This window comes from Mercenaria mercenaria, chromosome 2, assembly GCF_021730395.1.
Source record: "Mercenaria mercenaria strain notata chromosome 2, MADL_Memer_1, whole genome shotgun sequence".
NCBI lineage: Eukaryota > Metazoa > Mollusca > Bivalvia > Venerida > Veneridae > Mercenaria > Mercenaria mercenaria.
The window spans coordinates 13,972,958-13,991,576 of NC_069362.1; the positions used below are offsets into that span (position 1 = coordinate 13,972,958).

At 39.9% G+C, this 18,619-nt stretch overlaps 1 protein-coding gene across 2 annotated transcripts in view; it reads left to right on the plus strand.

The window, feature by feature from the left end:
* Positions 1 to 18,619, plus strand: part of LOC123563247 (WD repeat domain phosphoinositide-interacting protein 3-like) — a 34,901-nt gene that overhangs the window by 1,423 nt on the left and 14,859 nt on the right. For both annotated transcript variants that reach the window (XM_053530424.1, XM_053530429.1), the window contains exons 2-5: positions 620 to 796; positions 1,503 to 1,590; positions 6,011 to 6,105; positions 7,018 to 7,208. In XM_053530424.1, the coding sequence (XP_053386399.1) occupies positions 620 to 796; positions 1,503 to 1,590; positions 6,011 to 6,105; positions 7,018 to 7,208 (551 nt within the window). The remainder of the gene's footprint in view (positions 1 to 619; positions 797 to 1,502; positions 1,591 to 6,010; positions 6,106 to 7,017; positions 7,209 to 18,619) is intronic.

Below are 18,619 nucleotides of genomic sequence, written 5' to 3' on the forward strand. Positions count from 1 at the left end.
GCACTGCCTCAATCAGTTGATCGGACTTCAATTCATTTTATAACATTTGAAAACAAGATAATGTTGCCCAACCCTTTTGTATATTTACATTGATGTATTTATGTATGCTTGATGTATGTGTGTGTATAGAATATGTATATATATATACAATAACATATAATTAAACTGATTAAACTAAACATTCGAAAAGAATGTCTAATAAATTAAATAATGGCACGGACTGAAGGACATTCATATGCATTTTTCAAATTGATAGTAAATATCTCATTCAATATATTGCATGTTATCAGAACTTACCGTAGAGGGGTTGATCCCGATTTTCTTCGCTTTGCACAGGATGGATTCCCTATCGATTTAAAGGTAGATTTCAGAATAAAAACAACACTGCCCATATTTGTACTGATGTGCAAGACATTGTGGTTCAGACAAATTGTGTTTAGCATATTATAACAAAGAGATTAAGGTTAACTGACTATTATCTATGTCAAGGTTAAATTAGTACTTTAACTATATAATCTCATACAGAAACTTGAAGAAATGAAATTTTCTGGATGTAATTAATTGATTTAGTTCAGTCTGTAATATTAAATAATAAATATGTATGTGTCATTTGTTTTAGGGTGTTTTGCCTGTGGTATGGAGACTGGATTTAGGGTGTATAACTCAGACCCACTAAAAGAGAAAGAACGACAGGATTTTACAGATGGCGGTATTGGTCACATTGAAATGTTGTTCAGATGTAACTATCTTGCATTGGTTGGTGGCGGAAAGAACCCAAGATATCCTCCAAACAAAGGTATTACTAGCTTTTTATAGTGAATGTAGATTTTTGTAGAGAATACCCTTTCGATTCAGCAATCCAACCACAGTCAAATAATACCAAACTTGAAAAGTTTTCATGATTAACTTCTAGTGATTACCACAGTTGATTCATTCCCATCTCTTACAATTGTTTAGAATGTCGTTTATCCATATGATGATTGATGGAATTATGTATTCAGATTTTCTTTAAAACAAGTCTAGGTGATTTAATGTCTGTATCAATAAAAATTGTTGTTTTCTTCCAGGTTCTGCGAAATGTTTTTATTTTATGGTAATGACATTTCGTGATTTAAGTGGCTGTTTCATTGGAAAATTTATTTGAGGATTTAAACCTTTAAAGAGCTATTTCATTAGAAAATTCATTTGAGAATTTAAACCTTTAAACATACATGAATGGGAATTTTGGGATTAAATTTAGTGGATTGGCTCAACCATGTAATCCACAAAAAATCATTTCCATTGAAATAAATGATTTTAGTATACATTTGAACTTCGTTTGCTCGAATTCGGGTAATTTGAACACCACCCATTACTCCTACTCTTTGTCTTACCAAGGTAAAGTTTCTGTCTAATTTATATTGTTTGACGGCTTAACTACCGATAACATGAACAAGTTTTGCCTGTCACTATGCGTTTGAGCAAACAAGGTTTGACTGCATTTGTTTTATTGTTGATTGCAGTGATGGTTTGGGATGATTTAAAGAAGAAGCATGTTATAGAGCTTGAGTTCTCGAGTGAAGTCAGAAGTGTTAGATTAAGGAGAGACAGGTATGTGTTCAAGCCATCCACATGTTCACAGACAGATGGAACTTTTTGTCACCTTTTGATTAGGACAGCAGATTTATGTTATGATATTATTTTCAGGTTTCATTGTACAACCCAAGACAAGAATACCGGTACAGGTTTCTGTATGATACTGGGCTACAATCGATTTGTATGTGTACATTCATGTCAAAATATTTCAGGCTCACCAGAACTTTGTTCAATAGCATCCTTGTATGTATCACTCAAGGTTATTCAAATGTTTCCGCATGGCTCCTTATAGGGGCCACCAGGCATGACTCCTTTTAGGGGCCACCAGGCATGTCTCCTTATAAGGACTACCAGGCATGCCTCATTATAGGGGCCACCAGGCATGGTTCCTCATAGGTACCTTCAGGCATGGTTCCATATAGGTACTGCCAGGCATGCTTCCTAATAGGGGCCACCAGGCATGGTTCCTCATAGGTACTTTCAGGCATGGTTCTGTATAGGTATCACCAGGCATGGCTTCTTATAGGTACCACCAGGCATGGTTCCTTATAGGGGCCACCAGACATGTCTCCTTATAGGGACTACCAGGCATGCCTCATTATAGGGGCCACCAGGCATGGTTCCTCATAGGTACCTTCAGGCATGGTTCCGTATAGGTACCACCAGGCATGGCTCCTTATAGGGGCCACCAGGCATGTCTCCTTATAGGGACTGCCAGGCATGCCTCCTTATAGGGGCCGCCAGGCATGGTTCCTCATAGGTACTTTCAGGCATGGTTCCGTATAGGGACCACCAGGAATGGCTCCTTATAGGAACCTTCAGGCATGGATCCTCATAGGTACCTTCAGGCATGGTTCCGTATAGGTACCTTCAAGCATGGCTCTTCATAGTTACCTTCAGGCATGGTTCCGTATAGGTACCACCAGGCATGGCTCCTCATAGGTACCTTCAGGCATGGTTCCGTATAGGTACTACCAAGCATGGCTCCTTATAGGTACCTTCAGGCATGGTTCCGTATAGGTACCACCAGGCATGGCTCCTTATAGGTACCTTAAGGCATGGCTCTTCATAGGTACCTTCAGTCATGGTTCCGTATAGGTACCACCAGGCATGGCTCCTCATAGGTACTGCCAGGCATGGCTCCTTATAGGGGCCGCTAGGCATGGTTCCTCATAGGTACTTTCAGGCATGGTTCCGTATAGGGACCACCAGGAATGGCTCCTTATAGGAACCTTCAGGCATGGATCCTCATAGGTACCTTCAGGCATGGTTCCGTATAGGTACCTTCAAGCATGGCTCCTCATAGTTACCTTCAGGCATGGTTCCGTATAGGTACCACCAGGCATGGCTCCTCATAGGTACCTTCAGGCATGGTTCCGTATAGGTACTACCAAGCATGGCTCCTTATAGGTACCTTCAGGCATGGTTCCGTATAGGTACCACCAGGCATGGCTCCTTATAGGTACCTTAAGGCATGGCTCTTCATAGGTACCTTCAGTCATGGTTCCGTATAGGTACCACCAGGCATGGCTCCTAGGTACCTTCAGGCATGGTTCCTTATAGGTACCACCAGGCATGACTCCATATAGGTACCATCAGGCATGACTCCTTTTAGGGGCCACCAGGCATGTCTCCTTATAAGGACTACCAGGCATGCCTCATTATAGGGGCCCCAGGCATGGTTCCTCATAGGTACCTTCAGGCATGGTTCCATATAGGTACTGCCAGGCATGCCTCCTAATAGGGGCCACCAGGCATGGTTCCTCATAGGTACTTTCAGGCATGGTTCTGTATAGGTACCACCAGGCATGGCTTCTTATAGGTACCACCAGGCATGGTTCCTTATAGGGGCCACCAGACATGTCTCCTTATAGGGACTACCAGGCATGCCTCATTATAGGGGCCACCAGGCATGGTTCCTCATAGGTACCTTCAGGCATGGTTCCGTATAGGTACCACCAGGCATAGCTCCTTATAGGGGCCACCAGGCATGTCTCCTTATAGGGACTACCAGGCATGCCTCCTTATAGGGGCCGCCAGGCATGGTTCCTCATAGGTACTTTCAGGCATGGTTCCGTATAGGGACCACCAGGAATGGCTCCTTATAGGTACCTTCAGGCATGGATCCTCATAGGTACCTTCAGGCATGGTTCCGTATAGGTACCTTCAGGCATGGCTCCTCATAGGTACCTTCAGGCATGGTTCCATATAGGTACCACCAGGCATGGCTCCTCATAGGTACCTTCAGGCATGACTCCTTATAGGGACCACCAGGCATGGCTCCTCATAGGTACCGCCAGGCATGGCGCCTTATAGGGACCACCAGGCATGGCTCCTCATAGGTACTGCCAGGCATGGCTCCTTATAGGGGCCGCTAGGCATGGTTCCTCATAGGTACTTTCAGGCATGGTTCCGTATAGGGACCACCAGGAATGGCTCCTTATAGGAACCTTCAGGCATGGATCCTCATAGGTACCTTCAGGCATGGTTCCGTATAGGTACCTTCAAGCATGGCTCCTCATAGTTACCTTCAGGCATGGTTCCGTATAGGTACCACCAGGCATGGCTCCTCATAGGTACCTTCAGGCATGGTTCCGTATAGGTACTACCAAGCATGGCTCCTTATAGGTACCTTCAGGCATGGTTCCGTATAGGTACCACCAGGCATGGCTCCTTATAGGTACCTTAAGGCATGGCTCTTCATAGGTACCTTCAGTCATGGTTCCGTATAGGTACCACCAGGCATGGCTCCTAGGTACCTTCAGGCATGGTTCCTTATAGGTACTACCAGGCATGGCTCCATATAGGTACCATCAGGCATGGCTCCTTTTAGGGACCACCAGGCATGTCTCCTTATAAGGACTACCAGGCATGCCTCATTATAGGGGCCCCAGGCATGGTTCCTCATAGGTACCTTCAGGCATGGTTCCATATAGGTACTGCCAGGCATGCCTCCTAATAGGGGCCACCAGGCATGGTTCCTCATAGGTACTTTCAGGCATGGTTCTGTATAGGTACCACCAGGCATGGCTTCTTATAGGTACCACCAGGCATGGTTCCTTATAGGGGCCACCAACATGTCTCCTTATAGGGACTACCAGGCATGCCTCATTATAGGGGCCACCAGGCATGGTTCCTCATAGGTACCTTCAGGCATGGTTCCGTATAGGTACCACCAGGCATAGCTCCTTATAGGGGCCACCAGGCATGTCTCCTTATAGGGACTACCAGGCATGCCTCCTTATAGGGGCCGCCAGGCATGGTTCCTCATAGGTACTTTCAGGCATGGTTCCGTATAGGGACCACCAGGAATGGCTCCTTATAGGTACCTTCAGGCATGGATCCTCATAGGTACCTTCAGGCATGGTTCCGTATAGGTACCTTCAGGCATGGCTCCTCATAGTTACCTTCAGGCATGGTTCCATATAGGTACCACCAGGCATGGCTCCTCATAGGTACCTTCAGGCATGACTCCTTATAGGGACCACCAGGCATGGCTCCTCATAGGTACCGCCAGGCATGGCGCCTTATAGGGACCACCAGGCATGGCTCCTTATAGGTACTGCCAGGCATGGCTCCTTATAGGGACCGCCAGGCATGGCTCCTTATAGGGACCACCAGGCATGGCTCCTTATAGGGACCACCAGGCATGGTTCCTTATAGGGACCACCAGGCATGGCTCCTTATAGGGACCACCAGGCATGTCTCCTTTTAGGGACCACCAGGCATGGCTCCTTATAGGTACCACCAGGCATTGCTCCTTATAGGTTCCACCCATGGCTCCTTATAGGTTCCACCAGGCATGGCTCCTTATAGGTACCACCAGGGCTAAAAACAGAAAAACCTAAAGCATCTTCTCATGAACTGTTTGATGGATCTTCACCAAACTTGGTCTATAGCATCCTTGTTTGGTCCTTTCTCAGTTCTGCTCAGATGGTACTGTTTGGCTCCATCTAGGGACCACCAGAATTTAAAAAAAAAAAAATTCATGAACTGCCAGATGGAGCTTGTTCTGTAACATCATTATGTTATATTTCAAGGGCATTCTCAATATTATTCAAATATTTCTGTTTGACTGAGCCAGAGCTAAAAAATAGAAAATCTATAAGCAACTTTTTCTCATGAACTGCTTGATGGGTCTTAACCAGATTACCGGTAGATCTATATCACCCTTGGTTGGACTGCTGTCAGGTTTGGTAAATTTGTTACACATTTTTGGACAGTTGCAGCAGAATAGAAAAAAAGGTGACAAAAATTTTTAATGAACTACTTCATGGATGTTCACCAATTTGGTCAGATGTAAAGTCAAAAAGTCATGGTCCCGCTCAGGTGAGCGACTAAAACCCATTCAGGGCTTTTGTTTAATTTTATATCCTTGAATGCATATTCAGAGGTTATCATGTTGCTTGGTAACAAACGTATTTTATGATTTCAGAATTGTAGTGGTGCTAGACACAATGATCAAAGTTTATACATTCACACAGAACCCACAACAGTTGCATGTTTTTGAGACCTGTCAGAATAACAGAGGTAAATCTTGTCAGACATTTTTATTCACTGATTTATCAAATTGTAATAAGGTGACATTATATTGTGAATACCCATCAAAATACCCATCAAAATTTAACTTAAGTTTAGTTCCTTAAATATAAAAAAGATTAAATTAAGTTTTTGTTCAGTTTAATTTCATTTTTATTACATGAACAGAAATAGCACAATATTGAATTTGGTTTCCTAAGAGATCAGAACCAAAAGTATTTCACTAAATTTTGCCAAAAAAATCCATTTGTTTTATCTTCAAAAGTGGAAATCAGTAAGTTGATATCCCCCAGCAAAAGAGCAGTTTTGGCAAAAACCATAAAATTAAATGCTTCCGCAGTATAATAAAAGTAGTGTGAAAAAAAATGGTGTCATGAAATATATAGATAAAACATTTATAGATTACATTCTACCAATTCAATTCCTTATTTATTTCATATTAACAACAAAACATTCAGACCTCATTTTCAGCACTTTAGAGCATTTCAATGATATGAAAACCATATATGGTCATTTAGTATAACATGTCTTCTTATCAAAAATAGAAAAATATTGACATGTTATGTTGTATATAAGAAAAATAATCTGTTCTGAGAAACATCACCCTCTAAAAATGCCTCCATGAAAAGTCGTTTAGCAATTATGCGTAGGTAGACATTTTTCGCAAAGAATAAAATTTATTCCAGGAAATTTACAATGAAAATGGTCTAGATCTTTTCTCAGTACAATAAGCAATAAACATAAGCCAAAAATTTAACTGTCACCTCCTCATGTCACTCATTATACCAGATTTCATCCATAGCATGGAACTACATTTTGGACTACTTCACATGTAACACTGAGTAGTCACTTCCGGTTTGGTGTAATCCGTCCCTAAACTGTACTAATTAAACTGATTTTCAGGTTTATGTGTGATGTGTCCAAACAGCAACAACTCCCTGCTCACATTCCCAGGTCGTAAAACAGGCCATGTACAAGTAGTAGATTTAGCTAACACAGAGAAATCACCTCTAGATATAGATGCACATGAGGCCTCACTAAGCTGTATGGCGCTCAATCTTCAGGGAACAAGACTTGCCACATCATCAGAAAAGGTACCATTTTAAACATGAAATATTATTCCACGCCTATTGCACAAAAATGTTCGGTCTGTAACAGACAGATAAATAAGTGCTTTATGAAAGAGTGGCATTGTTAAGTGTTTTGTAAAAAGTTGTCTTGTCTCAAAGATTAGCAATAGCTAAACTTAATCGCAAAGCATAGACTTGTAAATCAGAGCTAACAGTTGGCCATTTTCCTCTGCTAAAATAGTGTTTTGAACAAGCACTTGGCATGTAACAAGAAATATGTACAGAGAATATTAGGCTAGTTTCTTTATGCATTTGAATTTATATGTTAAGTTGGAGAAATTTATTGGGCGAGGGATAGCTGAGTCAGATAATTATTCAGAGACAATTAATATTCTTTTTATCCAGCACCCAATCAAATGACAAGGGCCACGTATTTTTAGCTCACCTGAGCAATGCTCAGGTGAGTTTTTCTGATCACTCGATGTCCGGCGTCTGTCTGTCATCTGTCTGTCTGTCCATCAACATTTTGCTTGTGTATGCGATAGAGGCTGTATTTTTCAACTGATATTCATGAAGTTTGGTCAGAATGATTACCTTGATGAAATCTAGGCCGAGTTCGAAAATGGGTCATCTCGGGTCAAAAACTAGGTCACTAGGTCAAATCAAAGAAAAACCTTGTGTATGCGATAGAGGCTGTATTTTTCAATTAATCTTCATGAATTTTTGTCAGAATGATAACCTTGATGAAATCTAGGTCGAGTTTGAATATGGGTTATCTGAGGTCAAAAACTAGGTCACTAGGTCAAATCAAGGAAAAACCTTGTGTATGCAATAGAGGCTGTATTTTTCAATTGATCTTCATGAATATTGGTCAGAATGATTACCTTGATGAAATCTAGGTCGAATTTGAATATGGGTCATCTGTGGTCAAAAACTAGGTCACTTGGTCAAATCAAAGAAAAACCTTGTGTATGCAATAGAGGCTGTATTTTTCAACTGATTTTCATGAAATTTAGCCAGAATGATTACCTTGATAAAATCTAGGCTGAGTGCCAAAATGGGTCATCTGGGGTCAAAAACTAGGTCACTAGGTCAAATCGAAGAAAAACATTGTGTATGCAATAGAGGATGTATTTTTCAATTGATCTTCATGAAATTTGGTCAGAGTGATTGCCTTGATGAAATCTAGGTCGAGTTTGAATATGGGTTATCTGAGGTCAAAAACTAGGTCACTAGGTCAAATTAAAGAAAAATCTTGTGTATGCGATAGAGACTGTTTTTTTTTCAATTGATTTTTATGAAATTTGGTCAGGATGATTGCCTTAATGAAATCTAGGTCGAATTTGAATATGGGTCATCTGAGGTCAAAAACCGGTCACACATTAAACCGGAATCCACCTAAAAACCGGAATACACCAGAATACACTTTTTATAACCGGAATACACCTGTATTTTTTTAATTAAAGGTATTTTTGAAGGTTTTTTTGATATAATTCAATCATATATATCATAAATAATCAACATACCAAAGGAAAATATAATACGTTCACGCAAAACGATTTTATAAGAGATAGAAATTCGGCGACCGCGCGGGAAATTACCATAACCGAAATACACCCGTATTTTATTAATAAATGGTATTTTTGTAGGGTTTATTGCAGAAATCATTCGTGTATAATATAAATGATAAGTTTACAAAAGGAAAATAAAATACTTTAACGCAAATGATTTTGAATTTGGCGAGCGCACGGGAAGTTTCCATAACATAAATGCACTCGTCCTTTTTTAAAAATAAATAGTATTCTTACTTTTTATCATTTTTTGTAAGTTGTAGAACCAGGATCAATGAGATTAAATATGAATGAATATTTGAGAGAAGTTTATTAAAAGTTAATTCTGTATACGAGATTATAACTTTACGATCTTACGGAAATGTTTTACGCTTACGTCGCTTTGACTAGATACTGTTCAAGCAAGCAACTAAGCTCAGGTGGGTGATATAGGGCCAACATTGTCCTCTTTTAAGTTTTTGTTTTTGTCTCTGGTCCCCAGCACAGACTAGTGCAAGTAGTATTAAACCAAGCACTAAGCATGAACCATTAACTTGATAACAGCTTTTCTTCAAGAGTGATGTGGATATATCATCACTTGTTTTCCAGTGTTGTGTATTCTACTCGATGTTTGTCCCTGGTCCTAAGCACAGACTAGTGCTAGTAATATTAAAACAGGCACTACAAATGTACCAAGAAATAGGCAACCATTTTTCTTTAGCGTGTGCTGATGTCCTCGCTTACTTCTAGTGGTGTTAACCAGGCATTTCCAGGTATTTTTTGTCCCTGGTTCTAAGCACAGACTAGTGCTAGTACTTAGTACTAAGTACAAGTTCTTAGCATGTACCAAGCAATAGGAAACAGTTGTGATATTTGTTCGCCACCTTTCCAGTTTGTTTTTCCAGTTGCTGTATGTCCCTGGTCCCAAGCACAGACTAGTGCTAGTATTATTAACACGACTAATTAGCATGTACCAAGAATTAGGAAACAGTTTTGTGATATTTGTTCGCCAGTTTTCCAGTTTATCATTCCAGTTGCTGTCTGCTCCTGGTCCAAAGCACAGACTAGTGCTAGTAGTATTTAAACAAGCACTCAGCATGTACCAAGAATGAGGAAACAGTTTTGTGATATTTGTTTGCCAGCTTTCCAATGTATCATTTCATTTGCTGTCTGCTCCTGGTCCCAAGCACAGACTAGTGCTAGTAGTATTAAAACAAGCACTTAGCATGTACCAAGAATTAGGAAACAGTTTTGTGATATTTGTTCATCAGCTTTCCTGTGTATCATTCCAGTTGCTTTCTGCTCCTGGTCCCAAGCACAGACTAGTGCTAGTAGTATTAAAACAAGCACTTAGCATGTACCAAGAATTAGGAAACAGTTTCATGATATTTGTTCACCAGCTTTCCAGTGTATCATTCCAGTTGCTGTCTGCTCCTGGTCCCAAGCACAGACTAGTGCTAGTAGTATTAAAACAAGCACTTAGCATGTACCAAGAATTAGGAAACAGTTTTGTGATATTTGTTCGCCAGCTTTCCACTTTATCATTCCAGTTTCTATCTGCTCCTGGTCCCAAGCACAGACTAGTGCTAGTAGTATTAAAACAAGCACTTAGCATGTACCAAGAATGAGGAAACAGTTTTGTGATATTTGTTCGCCAGCTTTCCAGTGTATCATTCCAGTTGCTGTCTGCTCCTGGTCCCAAGCACAGACTAGTGCTAGTAGTATTTAAACAAGCACTTAGCATGTACCAAGAACTAGGAAACAGCTTTGTGACCTTTGTTCGCCAGCTTTCCAGGGTATTATTCCAGTTGCTTTCTGCTCTTGGTCCCAAGCACAGACTAGTGCTAGTAGTATTAAAACAAGCACTTAGCATGTACCAAGAACGAGGAAACAATTCTGTGATATTTGTTCGCCAGTTTTCCAGTGTATCATTCCAGTTGCTGTCTGCTCTTGGTCCCAAGCACAGACTAGTGCTAGTAGTATTAAAATAAGCACTTAGCATGTACCAAGAATTAGGAAACAGTTTTGTGATATTTGTTCGTCAGCTCTCCAGTTTGTTGTTCTAGTTGCTGTCTGCTCCTTGTTCCAAGCACAGACTAGTGGTAGTAGTATTAAAACAAGCACTTAGCATGTACCAAAAATAAGGAAACAGTTTTGTGATATTTGTTTGCCAGCTTTCCATTTTATCATTCCAGTTGCTGTCTGCTCCTGGTCCCAAGCACAGACTAGTGCTAGTAGTATTAAAACAAGCACGTAGATTGTACCAAGAATGAGCAAACAGTTTTGTGATATTTGTTCGCCAGCTCTCCAGTTTGTTGTTCCAGTTGCTGTCTGCTCCTGGTCCCAAGCACAGACTAGTGCTAGTAGTATTAAAACAAGCACTTAGCATGTACCAAGAATGAGGAAACAGTTTTGTGATATTTGTTCACCAGCTTTCCAGTGTATCATTCCAGTTGCTGTCTGCTCCTGGTCCCAAGCACAGACTAGTGCTAGTAGTATTAAAACAAGCACTTAGCATGTACCAAGAATTAGGAAACAGTTTTGTAATATTTGTTTGCCAGCTTTCTCGTGTGTCATTCCAGTTGCTGTCTTCTCCTGGTCCCAAGCACAGACTAGTGCTAGTAGTATTAAAACAAGCACTTAGCATGTACCAAGAATTAGGAAACAGTTTTGTAATATTTGTTTGCCAGCTTTCTCGTGTGTCATTCCAGTTGCTGTCTTCTCCTGGTCCCAAGCACAGACTAGTGCTAGTAGTATTAAAACAAGCACTTAGCATGTACCAAGAATTAGGAAACAGTTTTGTGATATTTGTTCGCCAGCTTTCCACTTTATCATTCCAGTTTCTATCTGCTCCTGGTCCCAAGCACAGACTAGTGCTAGTAGTATTAAAACAAGCACTTAGCATGAACCAAGAATTAGGAAACAGTTTTGTGATATTTGTTCGCAGCTTTCCAGTGTATCATTCCAGTTGCTGTCTGCTCCTGGTCCCAAGCACAGACTAGTGCTAGTAGTATTTAAACAAGCACTTAGCATGTACCAAGAACTAGGAAACAGCTTTGTGACCTTTGTTCGCCAGCTTTCCAGGGTATTATTCCAGTTGCTGTCTGCTCCTGGTCCCAATCACAGACTAGTGCTAGTAGTATTAAAACAAGCACTTGGCATGTACCAAGAATTAGGAAACAGTTTTGTGATATTTGTTCGCCAGCTTTCCAGTTTATCATTCCAGTTGCTGTCTGCTCCTGGTCCCAAGCACAGACTAGTGCTAGTAGTATTTAAACAAGCACTCAGCATGTACCAAGAATGAGGAAACAGTTTTGTGATATTTGTTTACCAGCTTTCCAGTGTATCATTTCATTTGCTGTCTGCTCCTGGTCCCAAGCACAGACTAGTGCTAGTAGTATTAAAACAAGCACTTAACATGTACCAAGAATAAGGAAACAGTTCTGTAATATTTGTTCACCAGATTTCCAGTTTATCATTCCAGTTGCTGTCTGCTCCTGATCCCAAGCACAGACTAGTGCTAGTAGTATTAAAACAAGCACTTAGCATGTACCAAGAATTAGGAAACAGTTTTGTGATATTTGTTTGCCAGCTCTCCAGTTTGTTGTTTCAGTTGCTGTCTGCTCCTGGTCCCAAGCACAGACTAGTGCTAGTAATATGAAAACAAGCACTTAGCATGTACCAAGAATTAGGAAACAGTTTTGTGATATTTGTTCTCCAGCTTTCTAGTTTATTATTCCAGTTGCTGTCTGCTCCTGGTCCCAAGCACAGACTAGTGCTAGTAGTATTAAAACAAGCACTTAGCATGTACCAAGAATTAGAAAACAGTTCTGTAATATTTGTTCACCAGCTTTCCAGTTTATCATTCCAGTTGCTGTCTGCTCCTGGTCCCAAGTACAGACTACTGCTAGTAGTTTTAGAACAAGGACTTAGCATGTACCAAGAATGAGCAAACAGTTTTGTGATATTTGTTCACCAGCTTTCCAGTTTATCATTTCAGTTGCTGTCTGCTCCTGGTCCCAAGCACAGACTAGTGCTAGTAGTATTAAAACAAGCACTTAGCCTATACCAAGAATTAGGAAACAGTTTTGTGATATTTGTTCGCCAACACTCCAGTTTGTTGTTCCAGTTGCTGTCTGCTCCTGGTCCCAAGCACAGACTAGTGCTAATAGTATTAAAAAAAGCACTTAGCATGTTCCAAGAATTAGGAAACAGTTTTGTGATATTTGTTCGCCAGCTTTCCAGTGTATTATTCCAGTTGCTGTCTGCTCCTGGTCCCAAGCACAGACTAGTGCTAGTAGTATTGAAACAAGCACTTAGCATGTACCAAGAATGAGGAAACAGTTTTGTGATATTTGTTCGCCAGCTTTCCAGTTTATCATTTCAGTTGCTGTCTGCTCCTGGTCCCAAGCACAGACTAGTGCTAGTAGTATTAAAACAAGCACTTAGCCTATACCAAGAATTAGGAAACAGTTTTGTGATATTTATTCGCCAACATTCCAGTTTGTTGTTCCAGTTGCTGTCTGCTCCTGGTCCCAAGCACAGACTAGTGCTAGTAGTATTAAAACAAGCACTTAGCATGTACCAAGAATTAGGAAACAGTTTTGTGATATTTGTTTGCCAGCTCTCCAGTTTGTTGTTTCAGTTGCTGTCTGCTCCTGGTCCCAAGCACAGACTAGTGCTAGTAGTATTAAAACAAGCACTTAGCATGTACCAAGAATTAAGAAACAGTTTTGTGATATTTGTTCTCCAGCTTTCTAGTTTATTATTCCAGTTGCTGTCTGCTCCTGGGCCCAAGCACAGACTTGTGCTACTAGTATTAAAAAAAGCACTTAGCATGTTCCAAGAATTAGGAAACAGTTTTGTGATATTTGTTCGCCAGCTTTCCAGTGTATTATTCCAGTTGCTGTCTGCTCCTGGTCCCAAGCACAGACTAGTGCTAGTAGTATTGAAACAAGCACTTAGCATGTACCAAGAATGAGAAAACAGTTTTGTGATGTTTTTCGCCACCTTTCCAATGTATCAGTCCAGTTGCTGTCTGCTCCTGGTCCACACAGATAGGTAGTAGTATTAAACAGCACTTAGCATGTACAAAGAATTAGGAAACAGTTTTGTGATATTTGTTCGCCAGCTTTCCAGTGTATCAGTCCAGTTCCTGTCTGCTCCTTGTCCCAAGCACAGACTAGTGCTAGTAGTATTAAAACAAGCACTAGCATGTACCAAGAATTAGGAAACAGTTTTGTGATATTTGTTCGCCAGCTTTCCAGTTTATCATCCAGTTCCTGTCTCCCTGGTCCCAAGCACAGACTAGTTCTAATAGTATTAAAACAAGCACTTAGCATGTACCAAGAATGAAGAAACATTTGTGATATTTCTTCACCATCCTTCCAGTGTATCATTCCAGTTGCTGTCTTCTCCTGGTCCCAAGCACAGACTGGTTGCTAATAGTATTAAAACAAGCACTTGTCCATGTACCAAGAATTAAGAAACAGTTTGTGACATTTCTTTGCACCATTTCCAGTGTATCATTCAGTGCTATCTGCTCCTGGTCCCAAGCACAGACTAGTGCTAATAGTATTAAAACAAGCACTTAGCATGTACCAAGAATTAGGAAACAATTTTGTGATATTTGTTCTCCAGCTTTCCAGTGTATCATTCCAGTTGCTTTCTGTTCCTGGTCCCAAGCACAGACTAGTGCTAATAGTATTAAAACAAGCACTTAGCATGTACCAAGAATTAGGAAACAGTTTTGTGATATTTGTTTGCCAGTTTTCCGTGTGTCATTCCAGTTGCTGTCTGCTCCTGGTCCCAAGCACAGACTAGTGCTAGTAGTATTAAAACAAACACTAAGCATGTACCAAGAATGAGGAAACAGTGTTGTGATATTTGTTCGCCAGCTTTCCAGTGTATTCTTCCAGTTGCTGTCTTCTCCTGGTCCCAAGCACAAACTAGTGCTAGTAATAACAAAACAAGCACTTAGCATGTACCAAGAATGAGGAAACAGTTGTGATATTTGTTTGCCAGCTTTCCAGTGTATCATTCCAGTTGCTGTCTGCTCCTGGTCCTAAGCACAGACTAGTGCTAGTAGTATTAAAACAAGCACTTAACATGTACCAAGAATTAGGAAACAGTTTTGTGATATTTGTTCGCCAGCTTTTCCAGTGTATCATTCCAGTTGCTTTCTGTTCCTGGTTCCAAGCACAGACTAGTGCTAGTAGTATTAAAACAAGCACTTAGCATGTACCAAGAATTAGGAAACAGCTTTGTGATATTTGTTTGCCAGCTTTCCCGTGTGTCATTCCAGTTGCTGTCTGCTCCTGATCCCAAGCACAGACTAGTGCTAGTAGTATTAAAACAAACACTTAGCATGTACCAAGAATGAGGAAACAGTGTTGTGATATTTGTTCGCCAGCTTTCCCCGTGTATTCATTCCAGTTGCTGTCTGCTCCTGGATCCCAAGCACAGACTAGTGCTAGTAATTACAAACAACACATTAGCATGTACCAAGAATGAGGAAACAGTTTGTGATATTTGTTCACCAGCTTTCCAGTGTATCATTCCAGTTGCTGTCTGCTCCTGGTCCTAAGCACAGACTAGTGCTAGTAGTATTAAAACAAGCACTTAACATGTACCAAGAATTAGGAAACAGTTTTGTGGTATTTGTTCGCCTGCTTTCCAGTGTATCATTTCAGTTGCTGTCTGTTCCTGGTCCCAAGCACAGACTAGTGCTAGTAGTATTAAAACAAGCACTTAGAATGTACCAAGAATTAGGAAACTGTTTTGTGATATTTGTTTGCCAACTTTCCAGCGTATCATTCCAGTTGCTGTCTGTTCCTGGTCCCAAGCACAGACTAGTGCTAGTAGTATTAAAACAAGCACTTAACATGTACCAAGAATTAGGAAACAGTTTTGTATTATTTGTTCGCTTGCTTACCAGTGTATCATTCCAGTTGCTGTCTGTTCCTGGTCCCAAGCACAGACTAGTGCTAGTAGTATTAAAACAAGCACTTAGCATGTACCAAGAATTAGGAAACTGTTTTGTGATATTTGTTCGCCAGCTTTCCAGTGTATCATTCCAGTTGCTTTCTGTTCCTGGTCCCAAGCACAGACTAGTGCTAATAGTATTAAAACAAGCACTTAGCATGTACCAAGAATTAGGAAACAGTTTTGTGATATTTGTTTGCCAGTTTTCCGTGTGTCATTCCAGTTGCTGTCTGCTCCTGGTCCCAAGCACAGACTAGTGCTAGTAGTATTAAAACAAACACTAAGCATGTACCAAGAATGAGGAAACAGTGTTGTGATATTTGTTCGCCAGCTTTCCAGTGTATTCTTCCAGTTGCTGTCTTCTCCTGGTCCCAAGCACAAACTAGTGCTAGTAATAACAAAACAAGCACTTAGCATGTACCAAGAATGAGGAAACAGTTGTGATATTTGTTTGCCAGCTTTCCAGTGTATCATTCCAGTTGCTGTCTGCTCCTGGTCCTAAGCACAGACTAGTGCTAGTAGTATTAAAACAAGCACTTAACATGTACCAAGAATTAGGAAACAGTTGTGATATTTGTTTGCCAGCTTTCCAGTGTATCATTCCAGTTGCTTTCTGTTCCTGGTTCCAAGCACAGACTAGTGCTAGTAGTATTAAAACAAGCACTTAGCATGTACCAAGAATTAGGAAACAGCTTTGTGATATTTGTTTGCCAGCTTTCCCGTGTGTCATTCCAGTTGCTGTCTGCTCCTGATCCCAAGCACAGACTAGTGCTAGTAGTATTAAAACAAACACTTAGCATGTACCAAGAATGAGGAAACAGTGTTGTGATATTTGTTCGCCAGCTTTCCAGTGTATTCTTCCAGTTGCTGTCTGCTCCTGGTCCCAAGCACAAACTAGTGCTAGTAATAACAAAACAAGCACTTAGCATGTACCAAGAATGAGGAAACAGTTGTGATATTTGTTCACCAGCTTTCCAGTGTATCATTCCAGTTGCTGTCTGCTCCTGGTCCTAAGCACAGACTAGTGCTAGTAGTATTAAAACAAGCACTTAACATGTACCAAGAATTAGGAAACAGTTTTGTGGTATTTGTTCGCCTGCTTTCCAGTGTATCATTTCAGTTGCTGTCTGCTCCTGGTCCCAAGCACAGACTAGTGCTAGTAGTATTAAAACAAGCACTTAGAATGTACCAAGAATTAGGAAACTGTTTTGTGATATTTGTTCGCTTGCTTACCAGTGTATCATTCCAGTTGCTGTCTGTTCCTGGTCCCAAGCACAGACTAGTGCTAGTAGTATTAAAACAAGCACTTAGAATGTACCAAGAATTAGGAAACTGTTTTGTGATATTTGTTCGCTTGCTTACCAGTGTATCATTCCAGTTGCTGTCTGTTCCTGGTCCCAAGCACAGACTAGTGCTAGTAGTATTAAAACAAGCACTTAACATGTACCAAGAATTAGGAAACAGTTTTGTGGTATTTGTTCGCCTGCTTTCCAGTGTATCATTTCAGTTGCTGTCTGTTCCTGGTCCCAAGCACAGACTAGTGCTAGTAGTATTAAAACAAGCACTTAGAATGTACCAAGAATTAGGAAACTGTTTTGTGATATTTGTTCGCTTGCTTACCAGTGTATCATTCCAGTTGCTGTCTGTTCCTGGTCCCAAGCACAGACTAGTGCTAGTAGTATTGAAACAAGCACTTAGAATGTACCAAGAATTAGGAAACAGTTTTGTGATATTTGTTTGCCAGCTTTCCAGTGTGTCATTTCAGTTGCTGTCTGCTCCTGGTCCCAAGCACAGACTAGTGCTAGTAGTATTAAAACAAGCACTTAGAATGTACCAAGAATTAGGAAACAGTTTTGTGATATTTGTTCGCTTGCTTACGAATGTATCATTCCAGTTGCTGTCTGTTCCTGGTCCCAAGCACAGACTAGTGCTAGTAGTATTAAAACAAGCACTTAGCATGTACCAAGAATTAGGAAACGTTTTGTGATATTTGTTCGCAGCTTTCATGTATCATTCCAGTTGCTGTCTGTTCCTGGTCCCAAGCACAGACTAGTGCTAGGTATATTAAACAGCTTGATGTAAGAATTAGAACTTGTTACTTTCCAGTGTTAATCCATTGTTGCTTGTCCCTGTTCCAAGCTCATTCAGTGCTAATGATATTTAAACAAGCACTAACATGTACAAATAATCGTCAAAGTTTAACAGAGTATGATTAGATATACTCTTTGATTTATTGTATGAATTGAATAATTTCAACAGTAGTTTTTACCAATATCAGGATCGCCATAGTTTAGTGATACTGACCATGTGAACAGCTCCAAGCTGACATCCAAACTCAACATATGGTTCACTAACCATAATATGATTTGACAGATGAATAACTGTGTTGATTTTTAGATTGAGTGAATAGATTTTACCCTTGTATTGATCCAATGATAGACAATGTACCTATGTTTCAAGTGATATTGAATGTTTGTAGTTTTATAGTGACTTGTAATTACAATCCTATGTTTGATGAAAAATCTACACTAGGAATAGAAAATAGATAATCAAATGAATTTAAATAATAAATTAATAGATTAAATATATAACATTAAATGCATAATAAATAATTATACATGTTTATTTAACAATTAAATAATTTATTAAAAAAAATAAATTATAATGAAGAAAAATGATTGAATGAAAGACTTTATTTATTGATGAATAATTATTTACAGAATAATTAGAGAAAAATGAACAAAAAATTAATGAATAAAATAATTGGTTATTTGTCTAAACATTTTTCATATATATGTGCAACATTGTTGGAAAAAAAAAACAATAAATTTCTACAAAAGGCCACTTTAGCTTTGAGATAAAACAAATTAAAAGTTTGAAATATTCAAAAAAAAATAATGA